The sequence below is a fragment of the Daphnia carinata genome, chromosome 3, assembly GCF_022539665.2.
Source record: "Daphnia carinata strain CSIRO-1 chromosome 3, CSIRO_AGI_Dcar_HiC_V3, whole genome shotgun sequence".
Lineage (NCBI taxonomy): Eukaryota > Metazoa > Arthropoda > Branchiopoda > Diplostraca > Daphniidae > Daphnia > Daphnia carinata.
The window spans coordinates 7051535-7069195 of record NC_081333.1 but is presented as its reverse complement, the minus strand read 5'-3'; the positions used below and the strand labels follow the sequence as shown (position 1 = coordinate 7069195).

At 39.4% G+C, this 17661-nt stretch overlaps 6 protein-coding genes across 7 annotated transcripts; 2 read left to right on the top strand and 4 right to left on the bottom strand.

Moving 5' to 3' along the window:
• Nucleotides 1–3: 3 nt before the first annotated feature.
• On the bottom strand, nt 4–4246 carry LOC130685193 (lon protease homolog, mitochondrial-like). Its single transcript, XM_057508436.2, is given in 12 exon segments — nt 4–432; nt 505–785; nt 891–1215; nt 1279–1344; nt 1630–1896; nt 2000–2121; nt 2266–2710; nt 2783–3172; nt 3174–3235; nt 3309–3478; nt 3535–3623; nt 3691–4246. Coding segments are annotated over 12 exon segments (3054 nt in total). The 5' UTR covers nt 4177–4246; the 3' UTR covers nt 4–81.
• Nucleotides 4247–4333: 87 nt separating this feature from the next.
• Nucleotides 4334–6498, top strand: LOC130685195 (ankyrin repeat and LEM domain-containing protein 1-like). The gene is made up of 5 exons (XM_057508440.2): nt 4334–4514; nt 4601–5643; nt 5712–5917; nt 5979–6108; nt 6182–6498. Exons 1-5 carry the CDS (start codon nt 4432–4434, stop codon nt 6340–6342), a joined length of 1623 nt encoding a protein of 540 aa, XP_057364423.1. The 5' UTR covers nt 4334–4431; the 3' UTR covers nt 6343–6498.
• On the bottom strand, nt 6499–8321 carry LOC130685200 (glycosylated lysosomal membrane protein-like). The gene is made up of 5 exons (XM_057508446.2): nt 8123–8321; nt 7764–8021; nt 7484–7684; nt 7173–7400; nt 6499–7109 (listed from the first exon to the last, which is right to left on the bottom strand). The coding sequence occupies exons 1-5, from the start codon at nt 8234–8236 to the stop codon at nt 6672–6674; spliced, it is 1239 nt and encodes a 412-aa protein (XP_057364429.1). The 5' UTR covers nt 8237–8321; the 3' UTR covers nt 6499–6671.
• A 740-nt stretch (nt 8322–9061) lies between these two features.
• LOC130685204 (DET1 homolog) lies at nt 9062–13677 on the top strand. Its single transcript, XM_057508450.2, is given in 7 exon segments — nt 9062–9350; nt 9424–9527; nt 9597–9806; nt 9881–10071; nt 10185–10297; nt 11946–13066; nt 13132–13677. Coding segments are annotated over 7 exon segments (2400 nt in total). The 5' UTR covers nt 9062–9196; the 3' UTR covers nt 13639–13677.
• Nucleotides 13662–14774, bottom strand: LOC130685470 (cAMP-regulated phosphoprotein 19-A-like). The gene is made up of 3 exons (XM_057508770.2): nt 14615–14774; nt 14318–14431; nt 13662–14168 (listed from the first exon to the last, which is right to left on the bottom strand). The coding sequence occupies exons 1-3, from the start codon at nt 14687–14689 to the stop codon at nt 13962–13964; spliced, it is 396 nt and encodes a 131-aa protein (XP_057364753.1). The 5' UTR covers nt 14690–14774; the 3' UTR covers nt 13662–13961.
• A 261-nt stretch (nt 14775–15035) lies between these two features.
• On the bottom strand, nt 15036–17640 carry LOC130685194 (nucleobindin-2-like). Of its 2 annotated transcripts, XM_057508438.2 has the most exons (8): nt 17394–17640; nt 17159–17266; nt 16691–17092; nt 16533–16635; nt 16273–16453; nt 16057–16213; nt 15716–15832; nt 15036–15611 (listed from the first exon to the last, which is right to left on the bottom strand). In XM_057508438.2, exons 1-8 carry the CDS (start codon nt 17526–17528, stop codon nt 15126–15128), a joined length of 1689 nt encoding a protein of 562 aa, XP_057364421.1. In that variant the 5' UTR covers nt 17529–17640; the 3' UTR covers nt 15036–15125. The 2 variants fall into 2 exon arrangements, with proteins under 2 accessions (XP_057364421.1, XP_057364422.1); XM_057508439.2 differs by lacking the exon at nt 15716–15832.
• Between the last annotated feature and the right edge of the window lie 21 nt (nt 17641–17661).

Genomic DNA, 17661 nt, shown 5'->3' with positions numbered 1-17661 from the left:
ACATTTGTTAAATGAAATTCGTATTTTCAACATGAAAATCTCGATGTGATACTACAATCAAAAAAAGAATAAGAGGCACATTTAACTAGAACTAACTGACTGGACTTGCTCCTGGTTGGCTAGGTGAGGAAAAACAATTGGAAAAATGTCCCTATAGTGGTCGACGAAATGAACTTCCAACCCTTGGGTGATGAAGCTGGCCAAATCGTCATAATCTTTTCGGTTCTCAGCGGGCAATAGAATGCAGTCAACGCCCACTCGTTTTGCAGCGATTACCTTCTCTTTGATGCCACCTACAGGCAAAATTTTTCCAGTCAACGATATTTCTCCGGTCATGGCAACATTTTGGCGAACGGGCTCGTCCATGGCCAAAGAAAGAAGTGCTGTTACGATGGTGCAACCAGCACTCGGTCCGTCTTTTGGAGTTGCGCCCTTTAGCGGAGTACATATTGTATTAGAATAGCAAAATTAGGGTATTCGTAAGCATAATAAAATGAAACATACCTCGGGAACATGAACATGGATTTGAGCGTCAGCGAAAAAGCGATCATCGGGTCGCACCTTTGAGGCGAACATTTTAGCTACCGTATAGGCTATGCGGACTGACTCTTTCATAACATCGCCTAAATTGCCTGTCAGCTCAATAGATCCTTGGGCGCCTTCCTCCTTTTCTTCCTTTTCTTCCAATCTTCTCGAGGGTTTAGTTCGTAACGGTCTCTTCAGCGAAGTTTCGATGTACAGCGTGGAACCTCCCATGGCTGTCCAGGCTAAGCCCATTACCACACCTAGAAATAACGTTATCAGCATTCAAAGTTAGTAGTGATTTATAGAAGAGAGCTGTCAACATCCTTCCCGAATTATTTGCAAACAAAATATTTGGTTTCTTTTACCAGGTGGAGTCACGTCGTATAGACGATCATGTGTGAAAATGGGCTTTCCAACAAATTCCTGAAGATTTTGCTGCCCGACGGTGATGGTTTCGGCATCTCCTTTGACAAGCTTGAAAGCAGCTTTACGAAAGATCTTTTCCACTTGCTTCTGCAAGTTTCGAACACCGCTTTCGCGGCAATAGGATTTGATGAGCGTTTGCAGCGCATCGGATTCGATTGTAACTTGGGTGTCATTGACTCCAGTATCTCGCCTAGCCTGAGGAATTAGATATTTCTCGGCAATGTTCATTTTCTCTTCTGCAACGTAGCCGGATACGTCAATCATCTAGAATCAAAACTCAACGATCAGTTAACATTTCCGGAAAGACATAAAAAAAATTATGTATACCTCCATTCGATCTCGAAGCGGTTCCGGAATGGTATCAATTACGTTTGCTGTGCAGATAAAAAGTACCTAAACAGACGAAATGGCTTATGGTTATTACTATAATGATGGGCACCCAACGAAGTAGACCATTTTGAACCCCCCAATACGCATTTGCACTGGCGTAACTACAGGCACAGCAGCATAAATGACGTCTACATTCCCATATGCAACATGCCTTTTCCAGCGGATTGGTCTAGTCCATTACAGTCTTACAGATTAGTGCGAAGTGTTTTGACCGAGGAACTTTGATTGATTAGTAGACATTGCTCCGACAGGAAAAGGTCACAAATAATGGAAAGCAGAGTTTCTTACCTTGGACAAATCGATGGGTACATCTAAATAATGGTCGAGGAAATTTTTATTCTGTTCCGGGTCCAGCAGCTCAAGCAGCGCAGAAGCCGGATCACCCTGGTAACCCTTGCCGATTTTGTCCACTTCGTCGATCAACACCAACGGGTTCTCTGTTTTTGTCTTCTTCAAACACTGGATCATTTTCCCAGGCATTGCTCCGACGTAGGTGCGTCGATGACCTTTGATTTCGGCCACGTCCGTCATTCCGCCAACGGAAAACCTGAAATACTACATTACCAAGTGTTAATAAATCAAATTAATCTGGATGAATGAGCAACAAAGGGGGTTTTTCACGCCATTTAGATTACTATTAATATTTAAAGTTTCATACTTCACGGTTTAATGCTTTAGCAATTGAGCGGGCGATTGAAGTTTTTCCTACTCCTGGCGGTCCGTAAAAGCATAGAATTTTCCCCTGCGTGCTCTTTTTCAGTTCGCTGACAGCAATAAATTCTAGACATTGGAAATTAAAGAATTTCACGATAATAAATGAGTGAAAAAACGAGGCACGTTCAGACAATCAATACCCTAACAAGTAAAAAATACAGGACACTTTGGTCCGATTGGAATCAAATTAGTAGTAGATAACTTACTCACCTAAAATACGCTTCTTGACATCTTCCATGCCGTAATGGTCTTCGTCAAGGACTGCTGCAGCTCTCTTCAAGTCAAGATTTTCCGTGCTGGTTACGCCCCAAGGAAGAGTCGTCAGCCAGTCTAGGTAATTGCGAGTTACGTTAAACTCGGACGAATGATTATCGAGGAAACCGAGTTTGTTTAGTTCTTCCTCGATAACTTCCATAATGGCAGGTGGTATTGTTTTATCCTTTAGCCTTGCTCGAAATTTTTCGTCGATTGCGTCTTTGTCTTCCTTCTCCAATCCCAATTCTTTTTTAATCACCTTCAGCTGCTCTTGCAACATGTATTTCCGGTGTTGGGCTTTGACTTTTTCTTCCACTTCTCGCCCAATTTTTTGCTGCAAACGGCTCAATTCTAGTTCTTTTTTAAGCAGCGACAAAGAAAGCACCAAACGTTTAGGTATCTACAATTACATTTAAATAAAAATTCATGTGTGATTACTTTGACAACTAAATCAGACGCTTAAAGTTTTTACGCTAGTTTCTTCGATGACTTGTTGGAGGTCAGCAGGCTCTGCGGCTGTTAGCGCCGCGCCCAAATCAGCTAAATAAACTGGGTTATCTACTACCCGCTGACCTTGATGAAGCATCTGTTGAATAGACTCCCGATATAATGGATTGAGAGCAATAATATCTCGGATAGTCTTTATGATCTCCTGAGTTAACGCCTTTGTTTCTTCGTTTATGGTAAACTTGTCATGATTGACGTTTTCCACCTCCACCATTAACACTGACTGGGAATCCTGTGCAGCAGAAGATGGTTCGACTGAAGGTTTCTCGGCTGCGACATCTAAACTGATATCTTCGTTATCAGACTTTTCTTCTTTCCGCTTGCGGATGTTGGCTCGCTTTGTCTTCCTTTTTGTTCGCCTTTTCCTCTGTCAATGTTTGAATTGATGCATTAAATCCAGGGAAATGGATGGACGCCACTAATAAGCAAATGTTGTTGTCACACTTTGCCCACTCATAAATCAAGACTCAAAGGAAAATTTATTTTTCAACCTTGTGCTCCTTCGTTGACGTCTTCCATTAGTTGTCCAGTAATCCTGATTCGTCTATGTGCCATGACAATCATTCGAAGTTTGTCACCAAGATCCTGGAGTTCGTGAATTTGAACGAACGTCCCCACTGGATATATATCAGATAGGTTCTTAACAACATCAGACTCCTCACTAAGGATAGCATCAGAAAGTAAAAGTGAAAAAAAAAATTAACTATGTACGAGTACCTATCATTGCATTTCATGAAGACTCCTGCATATGGTTGGTTTAAACGAACTTTACGTCTAATAAGGTCAGCAAGCGTCTTATCTGTAACCTAATAAAATATAAGAAGCAACCATCTCTCATTTTAATCCTTACATTTTCTTGAATAATAAATATACCTCAATGATTTTGATAAACCTTGGAAAGACAGGATTTCTGTTGATTGCTATAACAGGTACACTTGGCCAAGTCTCTGGAACTGTCATGGTTGCTGGCAATGAATGAATAACTGGTCCTGTTCCACCATGGTCTCCTGCACCTCCCATACTTGAAACATTCCCCGAAGACTGCTCGTTATGGTTTCCATCATCAGATCCATCATTATTCTGGGATGAAAAGTGGCGAGTTTGAACAGTAACAATAGGCGATGGATACTTTGGAAGTTGATGGAGGAGTGGAGAATTCGAATTGCAATTCAATAATGAACAATATCCCTTTTGGTCGATGTAACTTCTAGAAGTATGACGTAACGTAATCAACGACTTCCTTCCATATGTTTCACTTGAATAGGAATTCAAAATCAATAGCGATCTACTTCGTGTAAGTGTTGATGAACCTCTGAGCGGAAAACCCATAGAACGCATTAACAATATACGTGTAGTCATTTTTCATTTAATTCGAAATCCTGCACGTGAAACAAATGACACAAAATTACAAAACAGAAATCAACGAAGATGCAGACGAATATTGGAGTTTGAAATTATAATTTTGACAACTCTGGACGTAACGCTAGCAACAGCTTTCGTAGCCTACAAATTTGAAAGTTGCATCAACAGGCTGTTGTTGATGGCTGTCGCTGTTATTCTTTTATCGTGAAAAAGTTGTATTATAACAAGTATAGAACTCTAATTGCAAAAGAAATGAATCAGAATCGTGTTAGATTTAATATAGACTTACCGATAGAAGAAAAAATTTGCCGAGCGATTGAAAAATGTGATTTGGGGTAAGCCAGTCCTTGCAAGATCTGCATTTAGTTATTCAGAGAAATAAAGTATATTATAAAGAAGATCATTCTCTCTTCCATTCTAGAGTTGTGCGAAGACTTTTAAAGTTTGGTGCGGACATAAACGCTCAGACTGGTAATGGGATTACACCTATGCACTGGGCTTGTGGGCTTGGTGATGAAGCAGTTCACCGAGAGATTGTCCAGCTTTTGTTGTCCAGCAATGGGAATCCTAATGTGAAATCTGTGGAAGGAATCACACCAGTTCATATTGCTGCCAGTTGGGGATTCATAGGAGTCTTAAAAATTCTTATAGCAAATGGAGGTGACCCGTGGTTTGAAGACCCAGAAGGTTGCAATGCTTGGGATTTGGCTCTTCAAAAAAATCAATGGAGTATTCTGAAATACCTTGCATCATACATGGAAGAAGATAATGGTGAACCTTTGGAAGATTCTGTTCAATGTGTATTTTTAAAGCTGAGAGAAGTAGAACTTGGATCTTCACTTTCCAGCAGTAGTCTTAGCTACAATAACCTTGGGTTCCTAGGATCAGAATCACTCACAAGTACTACTGCTCTTGAGGGTCTTGATTCAATTACAGACAGTACATCAAACAACACTCTTAATATAGCAGTGTGTGATTCAATCGATGTAACCAACACATCAGCAAATTCCGCCATAGTAGTTGAAGAACATATATATTCTGATACTGAGAAAGGAGTAGAATTGGTCGAGTGGCACTATCCTCCAATTGTGAATCAAAATTCAGTTACGGATGCTACCCTAAATGAAGCTTTATGTACATCGTCTGATGATAAAAACTCAGTGAACTGGATTGGCGATTCGATCGATTCACAGCTTTTATTTGACCAATTGAAATCACTTGGCAGTTGCCCTGGCCCTATAACGCCAACGACTAAGCAAGTCTACCTGAGGCAATTCTTTCGGCTGCGTCGTGAGAAGGCTGAGCATGTCCCATCACCAAAAAGGCTGGGGGTGTCTAAAGAACTTCAGACCATGTTGCTTCAGTACCCAGGATTGGATAGCGATACAAAGATAGCCACACATCTTGATCGATTACTTGTAACGCATTTTACCTGTCCTGACCCGCTTAAGCCGTGGAGAGAGGGTGAGTTGCAATTGTTTCACCTTCTTTTATTTCTTAATCTATTTTTTAAATTTTCTTACCGGTGTTAGGTTTGGCAAAGAAATCTTTTAACTATCTGCTGTTGGATCCGCGAGTTACGGACAACCTACCCCTCAATGAATCCCAAAACCAACAAAAATTGTTTAAACGCTTTGTAACCAGTATATTTTACATCGGAAAGGGGAAACAAACAAGGCCCCACGAACATCTATACGAAGCAATTAAACTGCGTTCACGACCGCAATCATTTCTTAAAGTAAAACGTCTGCTAAAAAGTTATTTCCAATTCTACTCTAACGATCCATCTGCAAGCACAGGTTAGTAAGAAGGTAAAGCGAATATTAGATATCTGGAACGATGGCTATGGTGTAATTTCAATTCACGTCTTCCAAAATTCGTTACCAGTCGAAGCGTTTTGTCGCGAAGCAGCGATGATAGAAGCGATAGGTAAATTTAATCAATGCTGTGCTAAGGCAAAATTCCTTACGTTATTAATATCCTGAATGTTTTTTTTTTTTAGGTCTTAGTACCATCACAAATGTTAAGCGTGGCGACTACTATGGCATCTGTACGTCATGGTCAAATTCGGACAAGCGACGCTGGGGATGTCTTTTACTTTACAAAGCATTCCACATTTTGCTCCATGAGGGAGAGAGACAAATCCGTCCCATTGATTTATAGGAACTATGCATTTCTGAATTGTGCAATCTAGCTATCTCATTACAATTGTTGACTCGCGCAGCTGCAATATTATAATCTCTTAACAATCATATTTCGAGAATTAAACTGTTCTTCGTTATGAATTTTTAATTACATATTCAAGGTATTGTGTTTAAATACTGTTGCTGTTAAACTTTTTTATTCGATATTTTATATACACGCAAAGGCCAATGTTTCGATTTGAAGGGAAAAAAGAATGAAATGCGTCATAGTGGTCAACACGAACTGAGAAATACGCGGAACCGTTCGCCTGAGATACTCTACATTCTACAAGTATCAGTTCTACCAACTCAATCGCTCAGCAATAGATCATCTTTACTATCCCGATGGTTTCGCAGTGCTATTGCTACACCACCAAGAATAAGAACGATTGCTGGAAGACCCAAACCAATGGCCATTACTAATATCACCATTACTGAAAACTGATCACCAATCGGGTTTCCATGGCCAGTAACTATAGTCCAAGCTGTGTAGTTTGAAGCTTTATAAAAACCATCACCCTCAACGCCAAATGAGACATTGAAGCCATTCATTGATATAGAGGTCATGTCGATGTCTAACGACAACCATTGCAAAAGTGAGTTGTCAAAAACACCATCGTCGGTTACATTTCTTATCCCAGTCTGATAGACACCAGTTGAGTCTCCAATATCACGTTTGGTTGAGGTATAACATACTGGCCGCCATTGAATCCAGTGTTGATTCAAAGCTGAATGTACTTCCATTAACTGCCGTTTACATAGACATTTAATAATTTTTAAAATCATAAGGTACAGGATTTTGAGGATTACCTTGAATACGCCGGGTGTGTACTCATCGTCCAAACTTTGAGACACGTTGAGAGTAAACCGGCTATTAGGTTCAGAAACAACCGTGCCTAATTCTATGGCTAACCGTGCGTTAGTGAAAGATTCTTTAGTTTCTACACGATCAAAGATGAAATCAATTTGAGTTGAATTCTCTGTGAAGGCTAAGTGAGGTAAAATGGGGCTTCGACCTCGGGTTCCGTATGCTGTCAACTGTTTTGTAATTTAAAAAAAACAAAAAAACAAGTTATTTGAAACGTAGCTATTCAAAATTTGTTAAAAAAATACGATTTTACAGTTATTTCAATGTTAGATGACAAATCTAGGTCCACTCCGTCATAGTTAGCTAAACGGAACGCTACAGAAGCGGATTGACTCCCTGAGTAATTTGATGACTTGAGTTCCCAAAACATTTTGTTTGTACTAAATGAAACAGTATCATAACTGTTCATTTTTGGAATAATTCCTGTGTCATTGAGATCATCATACATAAAAAACTGAGAAAAAAATAAATAAAAAAAAATATTAAGTAACTGCATGTATGATGCATATACACTTTTTTTTAATGTATGCTACCTTCAAAATAAGAATGGCTGCAAAATACTGTGGCTCCTTACTAAAGCTTATGGCTTGACTATTATTCCCGGACAACATCTTGCGCCAATCAATTATCAATTCAGTGTTAATTTCTGTTCTTGCATAAAAAAATGTGGGAATATTTTCCATTGTCCACAAATGATGGAGGACATCAGTTCTTCCTTGTTGTTGGACATGAACTAAAGTGAAATTAACACACTCATTTTGAGGGCACTTTGGATTTATTGTAGTAGTGATCTGTCAGAAAGAAATTCTGTGTCACATGATATTACTTCGACGTCCCATCGATACAGAATGAAAACGGAAATTTTAAAAAAATCAAGACGAACACAACTTACATTTCGGTCGTAATTTTGTTCAACATCCAATAATGGATCAACGTCTGAAGACAAAACTGGTAGAACAAGAGGTACGAGATAGAAAACGAAGAAAATCAGTGATGCATTAGCCATTTTCTTATGCCATCAAATTCTTCCGTCATCTGTAACAGTTCTAAAGCAATTTGAAGAATGAATTATAGAGATAAATAATAGCAGACGCCTACTTAAACGCGAACAAGAAATATGTCAATGTTGCATTACAAGAAAGAATTTATAAACGCGAAAACAAAACTTTTTCGAGTAAAAGGCAAAAACCCCATGTGGAAGGGACCAAATAAAAGGGTTACGAAATACGCCAAAAGGCTGCAAGACAGTCTAAATTGCGAAAAAGTTTGAGAAACGCCAATTCGAAGTGCTAACGAATTTGCACGTTGTTAAATAAAATAATTCGACGAAAACAATTTGAAAGCTAATTCTTTTTTTATATTACAACAACAACGGTACTATTCTACCCAGAAATGAAGTAGGCCCTTCTTCTCTGATTCCAGCCTTTAAAAAGGAAAGTGGGTGCCTATATCTCTTCCGATTCCAACTTGTCATCATCGTTACCGTGCGAGCTGCAACAGAAAAATTATGATTTAAATCATTTCATTTATATCTCCTTCAAATCCCACATGGTACCGTTTCAGCTAAAAAATGTTCCCCTTTTAAAACTAAATTGATTTATGAAACTGCGTTCTTATTAGTGACTTGCGCTTTATGTAGAGAACTGGAACCGGCACAGAAGTTTCTTGCAATTTGGAGGTACAATACAACCGAACGTATGTAAAAAATGAACAGCATCTGAAACACGCAACACAGACCTTCACTTCAACGTATATGTACTTTCAATTCCACACGTATATTCCCATTTTAGTCAAATTAGGTTTTGCATTTCGCCCTGCGTTTTAGTCGCTCTTCTTTCTCATAGAGAAGTTTGTCTGCTAGTTCGTTTTGTTGGCTATTCCCCGTAAAATAGTTACTGGAGTTATTACTTCTTAGCAGCTATCTTGGTCGAAGTTGTACGTTGTTAATTACTTCAATTTTAAGAATATGCTTGCTCTACGGGGAACTCTGAATGCTAGCCTGGTTAAGGCCTTAGGAATAAACAACAATGCCCCAGTACTTTCAAATGTGTTGTCGACCTCTTCTATCGTACTGAAACGGAACCAGACTACTGTTCCTCAGACCGGAGCTGAACAAAATGGTAATTGTCACTTTTTTTACTTTAGCCTGTATAGTCTTAGATGAGTCTAACTTTAAATTTTTTGTTCATACAGTAGCTCTGGATAAGAAGAAAAAATATTCTCCCTTTCAAAACACCAACAACATGGCAGAGTATGCAGTTGCTCGTCTTGATGACCTCTTGAACTGGGGAAGAAAGGTAACAAACTTTCATCACATATAATTTTAAACATATAAGAATTTTTGAAAAAATAATTATTCACTACAGGGATCTTTATGGCCTCTCACCTTTGGTCTAGCCTGCTGTGCTGTTGAAATGATGCACATTGCAGCCCCTCGCTATGACATGGATCGTTATGGTGTGGTATTTCGCGCATCTCCGCGTCAGGCTGATGTAATCATCGTAGCTGGAACACTTACAAACAAAATGGCTCCGGCTTTGCGCAAAGTTTATGATCAGATGCCCGAACCTCGATGGGTAATCGAATAACTCACGTTCACAAATGAAAAGAGAATATGTTAGCTAATTTTTGTTTTGCTTTTTTTTTTTAGGTAATTTCTATGGGAAGTTGCGCCAACGGAGGTGGCTACTACCATTATTCATATTCGGTGGTGCGTGGTTGCGACAGGATAATTCCAGTTGATATCTATGTTCCTGGTTGTCCTCCTACAGCCGAAGCGCTGATGTACGGTATACTTCAGCTACAAAAGAAGGTGAAACGAATGAAGACTATTCAGATGTGGTACAGGAAATGAGCAAATTCATAACGCTCACATCTAACATTGTAAAGTTGTATCAACATGAAAGGTGGAATAAAGTTAGGTTATATTAGAAACATTTATTGGTAGCATTGAACAACACTGACAATCAGAAAACCAAACGTTTCGCCAATGAACCTCCTTCTCCATTATCCGTCACTTTACGCTTCGTGCCGCTCTTATCAATGGCTGCTTGACTCAGAGATGCAGGTAGAGGCAAAGCAGATCCTGGTGTTGGAGCTGGTTTATTGCTATAATTGATGCAATTTTGAAGAAATGTTGAACAGAAACAAGAGGAACAAAAGCCATACCTGAAATAAGGCATTTGCAAAGCTTCGCTACATGTACATCTGTCGGCAGGATTCAAGGCCAAAAATCGGCTCAGAAGCTGTAACAAATCATCCGCGGCAGCAGTAAATATATGACGAAGAGGTATCACAGGGAACGCCTTGAACTGAACAAAATCTGGTAGTGAATGTAGTCCCTAAAAAGCAATTAAACCACCAAGTAAAAATAAAAGGAAATGGTAATGACAAAATATTTAAGAAAAAAGTTCTCAATACGTACTGGCCAGTTATCTTCGGTTGGGGTGCCCATAGTCGAGAAAATACGTGTCAGCTGATCCAAGTCTGATTCGCCAGGTAAAAATGGAACTCGAAGCAAAAGCTCAGCCATAATACAACCTACTGCCCACACATCAACACCTGTGCCGTACATTCGAGAACCGAACAGCAGTTCTGGCGCCCTTGTTACAAACAAGTCTTAAATTACAGCTGAAATATTAAGTTGTTGAAAACTACCTGTACCACCGTGTAACAACTTGGTGGGTGTAGATGCGTGTAGGTGAGGCAAAAGATTTTGCCAAACCAAAATCCCCTAATTTTAATATTCCTTGGCGATTGACAAGAAGATTGTTAGGCTTCAAATCCTGGATAATAAAAAAATGCTTAGTTTCATGCAGGCTATAGCAAATCAAGTGAAAAAAAGTACCCTGTGAAGGACCCATAGAAGATGAAGATATTCAAGACCTTGAAGAGTCATGAGAATGTAAGCTTTGACAGTTCCAGGTGTGAGGATGATGGATGTATCCTTTATAATCTGCTCCAGGTCTGTATCCATGAAATCAAATACCAAAGACACATTTGATCGATGACCAAAAACATCCAATAGACCAATAATATGATCATGCTTCAATTCTTGAAGCAATTTGATTTCTCTCAAGGCTGTCCTGTTGATTCCATCCCTAGCTTCTTCTCTTGATCCTAGTTTAATCTTAAAAATTTATGACAGACTATTGTTTGAAAACTGAAGAACAGATAGAATTTGAGTACCTTTTTCACTGCGACAATTTTGTTGTCATTTCGGGTATCTTTCGCTTTATATACTGTCGCAAACTACATGGTTTATATGTAAAGAATAGAAATAATTAAGATAAAAACAAATTTACCTGTCCTTCGCCTAAAAATTCTATTTTTTCATATCGTTGAAGTCGGTTTTCTCCACTCACGTGCATTTTTCACGTAAAAAACTTCTTTTAAGTTTCCAACTTGCTAGGAACATTTGTTTAGAGGAACCCAGCTCCTTCAACAGATGGCGGTGAACGGAATATGTTTCTTGTTGCATTTCAGTCTCTACCGCTAGAGCATGTTGGTTACACAATATGCTGTTTCTTGTTTTGTTTTAGGACAAATCGAGTGTTCAAGTATGGCACTAATTATCTTGTGGCAGTTCAGTAATTAAGTGAAAAATAGCCTTAATCCCGCCTTCAAAATGGAAAGTTATGATAGGTAGTTAAAATGCAACGAAATAGAAGCCAAGAACTTTAAAATGATGAACCCCAGGTATCGGCAATTGTCAGCCGATGGTGAGTTTGTTTTAACCCCTAGAAAAATTCCTCCACAAAACGTTGTAATTAGACTGATAAAACGAGAAACCAATGTGAAACCTGGAAATTACAACGTATGTCGCTCCTTTTATCAGACTGTTGTTCCAAACTTCACGATTGTCAATGTAGAAAAACCACCATGCTATTTGAGAAAATTTACCCCTAATGGCAAGTACTTCATTGCCTTCTCATCAGACCAAACTTCTGTGGAGGTTTACAAATATCTTGGGCCAAGTGCTGCAGAAGCTTTACTGGTAGAAGTGCCAGGAACAAGAGAATTCATTGGCAATGATGCCAATGAAGCTGTAAATTTAAGAAGTAAAGTGTTTTCAAAATTTTTCCAATTAAAGTATACTATTCCTGTGACTCCTGTTGGGGAGCAACTAAATCGCGAATGCAGTCTTTTTGTTGGTGATGGAAGATTTGTTATTGTCGGTTCAGCTTCGTATGTTCCCGAGGAACCTCAACCCAACTTCTTCGAAATTTTTCGCAATAATGAATCCGTCTCGCCTCATCCTCGTTCTCCATTGGAAGATTGCTCGCTCCATATTGTAGACATCGTCAATGGAAAACTCTGTGATACTAGAACTTTGAAAACCGACAAAATTTTTCTTTCACATAATCAAGGCCTGTATCTTTATGAAGATACTCTGGCAGTGCTCTCCGTCCAGCATCAAACGATACATATTTTTCGAATCACGAGTGAAGGCTACTTTGCCGATGTGAAAACTATCGGACGCTTCTGTTTCGATGATGACGAATGGTTGATCAATCAGGTGCGCGGCTTGTGGCCATCGGGCCAATTAGTTCGTCCCTTTCGAGAAGCCACAGTCAACGCTCTCAAACATCGATTGTTAGTATTTCTCTATCGAAGGGCAATCAAGATGTCTCAGGCAGAAGGAAACCTCTTTCATGTTCGAAAATTCTACCAGAATTTCGACCACATTCGGGCACTCCGTCTCTGGAAAATGCAGTTATTGGATGAATCACACCTGCTTCTGAAGTACGCCAGTGAAGATGTGGTTACTCTTAGAGCTCCTGATCCCAATACACAGCCAGCCTTCTTTGTTGTATACAACATGGAAAGCGCGCAGGTAATTCACATTTCTCTAAGGTGAAACGAAGTATATTTTAGATTTATTCGTATCTTCTTGTACAGGTTATTAATGTCTATGAGAATACAAGTGAGGAGCTGCTAGACTTATTCGAAAACTTTTGCGATCTCCTTCGGAATGCCACTCAAGGATCACCGTCCAGCAATGTTTTCGCCAACGTGATTCACCAACGCTTCAAGCAGACCATTGTGAGCGCCCGCTTTGGCGGTCAAACTGAAGCTACTAAGCGGCTTCTTTCCCAGCTTCCTATTTCTGCCCAATCGTATTCTTCTTCGCCTTATCTCGACCTGCAGCTTTTTTCTTATGATGACAAGTGGGTCAGTCTTATGGAACGTCCAAAAACTAGTGGGGAGCACCCCATACGATTTTACGTTCGAGAATCGGGACTGTTGCGCTTCCGCATTTATGCTGGCATTCTTGGTCGGCCCGCCCCACCTTCTTCAGCTCGTCGTCTTGTTGCCTTCACTTTCCATCCAACTGACCCATTTGCCATAAGTGTTCAACGAACTAATTCCGAATATGTAGTCAATTTTCACGTTCGCCACATCTAAGGAGATGCTGACAAATAAAAATATCTGTTTCGTGAAGTGGTGCCACTGTATGTATTTTCATTTTTGTCCGGGAGAAAGGAGTCTATCTAGCGTCTTCCGATTCACGGAACTCCAGGTTATTCTCATCATTTCAAGCGAAAAAATATAAAGAGAGGCGGAAAAGTAAAGAGCGCGCCAAAGAGTAGATTTTAAAAAAACTGAATTGCAGACACCGAAACGTAACACGACATGAAGATATAACACCAAAACTTGTATACAAACTGCCCGATACCAAATTCATGCCTGCGAACGTGAAGAGTTTCAGGTGATGTTGCTTAAATTTTTTACGTGGCAGGACTTGCCAGTTTGCTTTGAATGATTGATGTTTTCCTGGTGGGGACAGATTCCGGAGTTGGAATGGCATCACCGGTAGGATGTCCAAGATTGGCAGGTGGAACTACTGCTGCAGCTGCTGGTGCTGCAGCATTTGGTATCTTAGCTGGTCCTTTCTGTTTAGCCATTTGATAGTCTCCAGAGTCAAAGTACTTTTGCTAAAATAACAAAAATGATAAATTTGATTAAGATTGGTGTGCTATGTTTGTTTGCAAGCTTTAGCCATGGTGAATGAAAAAAATTTTAATGTCATTTTTTTTAAATTTAAGAATAAACATGCTCACAAACATTTGAAGAAGCTACTTACGCCTTTGGCAAGCCTTTTTTGCAAGAATGCTGAGTGTCCAGTAACAGGTCGGGCATTGTTGTAACGGGCTTTCAGTTTCTCCTCTTCCATTTTTTCAATATCCCTTTGAGAAGTCTAATAGACAATAAAAAAAAAGTTAGACAAGCTATTTAAAAGAATTATAACATAACCTTCAATAGAAAACGATAGCATGTAAGGTAAACATACGTGCGTAGAGATGTTTACAAGAACAGAAGGACATGTACACAAAATTGATTCAATTCAGTTTTTGCTTATTATTAAGACACATTAACATACCATTGTTTCGGGTTCTTCGTTGGACGGAGTAACTTGGTTGTCCTTCGGAATGGTCGAACTTTCTTCGCTGGCCATGTTGTGCAGTTGCTCCGAAAACGGTTTTATGCGGACTCTTGCTCTCACCCAGTACCTACTTTCCAAAATCAGTGGAATGGATTGACGAAAACGCGGCGTTGCCAGAGTTAAGTAATTGAATCTAGAGAGCGGTAAAAAACTGACAAGGAGACAACCAATGAATCAGACAAGAAATACCTTTTTAAATTAATTAATCGAGTTTGTCGTTATCAATCTTTTGAAATTTCTGATTAAAGCATTACTGTTACACAGTGGCTGATGCACAATATGCTAAAAATTTCATGAAAACTTGCCACTGCAAGAGCCCATTATAAAAAATGATGGAACTTCAATTTTCTAAAACTAATTTTTATGTCTTTAATAGGTTTATTTCGTCAATTCGTGAAATAATATTGGGAAAATAACTCGTGTGAAATGAAATTAGCGTCGTTAGCAATCAAGCTGGTTTTGCAGATGAAATTTGTTGCTGTTGAACAGGCAATTGAGGTGAAACTGCTTGTTGGCTTTGTTGCGACTGGAGGGGGACCTGCTGTACAGGAGGCTGTTGTTGAACGGAAGGTTGCTGTTGGATGGAAGGTTGCTGTTGGATGGAAGGTTGCTGTTGGATGGAAGGTTGTTGCTGTGCAGGAATCTGATATTGCGAAATCGGTTGCTGATCAGTTGGCTGTTGTTGGCGCACTTGCTGAATTGGTAATTGTGGGAGCTGAGCTGGTTGTTGGAAATTCTGTTGAACTGCTTGTTGAGCTTGTGGAACAAACTGAGGATGTTGCGGCTGAGCAACAAATTGTTGCTGCGCAAACTGTGGTTGACCGTAATACTGCGGCTGTGGAACATACTGAGGCTGTCCATTATGCTGTTGCGGGGCAAATTGAGGCTGTTGGCCGTATTGTTGTTGCATCCTCATGGCTTCTTCTGGGGTTATCTATATTTAATATAATATAACAATGAATTTTTTCCTAAATTCAATTTCTAATCTCTATCAAGCGAAATCACGCGGAAATAACAGGGAGAGAACATTTGACCTACCATGTTTTGCTGGGCAACAGGGGGAGAAGGATAGTAAGGTTGCTGAGGTGGAACGCCGTAAGGCACTTCGTTGGGCATTCGTGGATGATTTCGCATCACATCGGGATGGGGAGGCAGCTAACATAAGGAATGGGATGGAACAAAACGTAAATTTGACATGCACTACATAGGGTATAAGTAGCCCCAAAGCACTACCAAAAAAATACTGTTTTTAAGGAAACATCGGCCTAATAATCTTAGCACGTTATTCACTACAATTACAAAAGCTTACCAAGTGCAGGACAAAAAAAAATATAAACTAAAAAATAAAACAAAATGTTTGCAATTCTTGCATTTCGTACCATTCCTTGGTCAATTAACCGTTGGATTTCCATTTGGCGTTGATGTTCAAACTCCATGTACTCCTGCTGAGAATAGACGGGTTGCTCATCAATAGTGTTCCAACCAGGATCACGCTCAAATTCCTGTTTTCGGGTTTGCTCTAAAAATTCCGGATACCTAAAAAACATGGTTCGTTAATGCTTCATAAAATTATGAGGATATTCTCTGGATATTACGAAATCAAGTAATCCCTGTTTGTATCCGTTTCATTGAATACATGCTCGCGCATCCGTTCCATCTCCTCGTAGCGTTCAGCCATGTCATCTTCAGGAGCATTCGGATCATATGCCTTGTCTAACTCCTTGATAAAGAGAGCTTTGACTTCGTCAGCATCCCAAACACCATTTCCATCCAAATCTGAAGAGGATACGTGAGTCGTTTAAAAACAGTTGCATCACTATGACGAGTAAATACGATAATGTGTATCCAGACAGACCGTGCAACTTGAAGAATGTTTTCGGATCAAAACTTTCAGGTGAAAGATGATCTTGCTCTTCCCAAACTTCTTCTAATTGTTGTTTGCTTCCTGGATGATGCATCTGAATTAATAATTTTTATATTTTTGCTCAGAAAAAATTTATATTTTACAAATACTTTAGGATGTTGCTTATGCTTTGCCTGAGCCTCTTCCCATGCTTTTTCTTCTGCTTTCCTTTTCTCTTCATCCAAATTCTTCATTTTGTTCTGATGCTCAAATTCTTTCTGCATCTCATATTCTTTAAATTCTTCCTTTCTCTTTCTGTCAGCTTCCTCCAAATCTTTAGAGGTCTGGACTATCAGTTTCCTCAAATCTTCAGTCTCAAAAGAGGGGCTTTTATGATCTATATGGCCAGGAATTTTGAGTCTTCCATCATGAGGGATTCCAAGTCCTCTTGCTCTTTCATACTCTTGAACAGCAAGATGTCTCAATCGCTCCATTTCTTGCCTTTTTAATTCATCCAATTTGTTCCTCACATGATGATTCACATACTCCAATTCTTTTGCAACTTTTCCCGTCTGCAGGAAAATACACATAAACAATAACGGAAATGAAGTGTTACTACTCGGCAATCAGTGACTTACCCTAATATCCTCAGGATCAGATTTTTCTAGTTTTTGCCTAAAATCTGGATCACTTTCCAACACCTGTACAACCTCTTGAAGATACCTGTTGTATTCTAAGCCAGTCTCCTATAAATGAATGAATAAATGAATACAATATCATAATGTGCACATTCAGTATACCACTACGTGATAGCAAACAGCCAGATTATTAGTAGGTTCATTATGATAGCTAAGCTTGCAGACAATTACTTACTCCTCCTGCATCGCCAACTCCGTTTGCATCAGCAGGTTTTTCTGTAGATTTTTTAGGATCTACTGGTGCACAATAAATACTATTAAGCAATACACCAACAATGACGGCGACTAACAATGTGGAGATACTCTCCATTCTAAAGAAATGTGACCGCTGACTAATCTTTCATTAACTGAAGTTGTCAAACGATTAACGAATTTGCAGAAATTAACCCGAAGGTTGACGTAGCACAAGTGACAGACTTCAGCTGAGGCCTGAAGTACACGTC

Bases quoted from the DNA above. Each gene is read 5' to 3' on its own strand.
- LOC130685195 (XM_057508440.2), top strand. From the start codon at position 4,432: ATGAATCAGAATCGTGTTAGATTTAATATAGACTTACCGATAGAAGAA. The intron at 5,918-5,978 runs GTAAAACGTCTG...CTGCAAGCACAG, and splicing joins GACCGCAATCATTTCTTAAA to GTTAGTAAGAAGGTAAAGCG. The intron at 6,109-6,181 runs GTAAATTTAATC...TTTTTTTTTTAG, and splicing joins AGCGATGATAGAAGCGATAG to GTCTTAGTACCATCACAAAT.
- LOC130685200 (XM_057508446.2), bottom strand. From the start codon at position 8,236: ATGGCTAATGCATCACTGATTTTCTTCGTTTTCTATCTCGTACCTCTT. The intron at 8,022-8,122 runs GTAAGTTGTGTT...TCTTTCTGACAG, and splicing joins AACAAAATTACGACCGAAAT to ATCACTACTACAATAAATCC. The intron at 7,401-7,483 runs GTAAAATCGTAT...ATTACAAAACAG, and splicing joins CATCTAACATTGAAATAACT to TTGACAGCATACGGAACCCG.
- LOC130685470 (XM_057508770.2), bottom strand. From the start codon at position 14,689: ATGGCCAGCGAAGAAAGTTCGACCATTCCGAAGGACAACCAAGTTACT. The intron at 14,432-14,614 runs GTATGTTAATGT...ATTGTCTATTAG, and splicing joins ACGAAGAACCCGAAACAATG to ACTTCTCAAAGGGATATTGA. The intron at 14,169-14,317 runs GTAAGTAGCTTC...TTGTTATTTTAG, and splicing joins AAAAAAGGCTTGCCAAAGGC to CAAAAGTACTTTGACTCTGG.
- LOC130685194 (XM_057508438.2), bottom strand. From the start codon at position 17,528: ATGGAGAGTATCTCCACATTGTTAGTCGCCGTCATTGTTGGTGTATTG. The intron at 16,214-16,272 runs GTAATATCCAGA...CATGTTTTTTAG, and splicing joins AACAGGGATTACTTGATTTC to GTATCCGGAATTTTTAGAGC. The intron at 15,612-15,715 runs GTAGGTCAAATG...TATTAAATATAG, and splicing joins CTGTTGCCCAGCAAAACATG to ATAACCCCAGAAGAAGCCAT.